Source organism: Colobus angolensis, unplaced genomic scaffold (assembly GCF_000951035.1).
Source record: "Colobus angolensis palliatus isolate OR3802 unplaced genomic scaffold, Cang.pa_1.0 Scaffold2124, whole genome shotgun sequence".
Lineage (NCBI taxonomy): Eukaryota > Metazoa > Chordata > Mammalia > Primates > Cercopithecidae > Colobus > Colobus angolensis.
In genome coordinates, this window is record NW_012115294.1 from 2,728 (window position 1) to 3,938 (window position 1,211).

Here is a 1,211-nt window from a genome sequence, read left to right on the forward strand (position 1 = left end):
TGCCTCTCTGGGTCCCCAGCTCTTCCACTGGGCGGGGAGTTGCCTGTGTGAAGCCTCATTCCCTGAAGGCCTGAGCATAACCCAGCACTCAGGCTTGGGGCCCAGCCCCGCCAGCCAGTGTGGCTCTGCCGCTCCTCAGAGTGGCCCGCACCTTCCTCTGAAGCTTCATGTCATTTTGCTGTTTCAGGCTCATGACAGTAAAGCTCCTGGCTTCATAAAATTCCATTTTCTCCAACGTCCTTTGTTACAGAAGCACTAAATTCACCAGATTAACACTCAATTCTTAGAAACACTTGGAAGGTTCTTCATTCTTGTCAGATTAGCCCCGTGACTGCACAGTTTGCTGTACAAAATAATTAGGCCCCAACACTTGTTACGAGGTGCTTAGTTCACTCACCAGAGACTTCGGGTAAGGCATTTGGCTTCTCCAGCTATTCCACCCAGCTCTTGTGTCTTGACCATTGGGAACTGATGGAGAACTCCAGAAGAACAGGGACCAGGGCCGCTGCTTTGCCGCTGACAGCAGCAACTTCCTCCTGTCCAGGGTCCACTGTCCACAGGGCTTGAGTGCATAGGCGGGGGAGGCCTTGGGTCTGTCCTCAGCGCCCGGGCTTCGTTCAGCCACGGCAGTGTGTTTCCTGTGTCATTAATACGCTCTGCCGCCTCCAGAGCTGCTCCTGAGTTAACACCCAGGCTGACGTTCAGAGAGAAGGTAGCTCGTGGTGTGACAAGCTGCCCCTCGAGAAAGTGCCGTGATGTGAAGGGCATTGATTCTGGAGCCAGACTGCCTGGGTTTATCTGCCATGGACCAGCTGGGTGACCTTGAGCAAGCTGTCTTAACTTGCCTCAGTTTCCCCATCTGTAAAATGGAGATGGTGCCATCCTCCCAGGACTAGTGATGTGAACCCTACAGAACAGCCTGGCGGTGTGCAGGAAGGGTCGGGATTCACCTGACTGCATCCTGCTCGCTTGCACACTTCCTTACCCGCCCCTCCTGTGCTTTATCCATCCCTCAGAGGGACGCGGCGGCCCTTTGCCGACAGCTTCAGTGGCCTTCATGTTTGTGACATGTGTGGTGCGGTTCAGCCCTGCCCTGTTTCTTCTACTGAGGCCCGGGATCCACCTTGTACTCTGGGGAGGCGTTTGCTGCCTGTGGCTTTGGCGCAGATCGTCTCCTTTTGTGTCTCCCAGGACAACGTCTGACATGAGCC

At 55.0% G+C, this 1,211-nt stretch overlaps 1 protein-coding gene across 1 annotated transcript in view; it reads left to right on the forward strand.

Moving 5' to 3' along the window:
- Positions 1 to 1,208, forward strand: part of NOB1 (NIN1/RPN12 binding protein 1 homolog (S. cerevisiae)) — a gene marked incomplete at its 3' end in the record, with an annotated part of 3,928 nt that extends 2,720 nt beyond the window's left edge. The window contains exon 4 of the mRNA XM_011942931.1: positions 1,192 to 1,208. Coding sequence (XP_011798321.1) covers positions 1,192 to 1,208 — 17 coding nt within the window. The remainder of the gene's footprint in view (positions 1 to 1,191) is intronic.
- Positions 1,209 to 1,211: the final 3 nt, after the last annotated feature.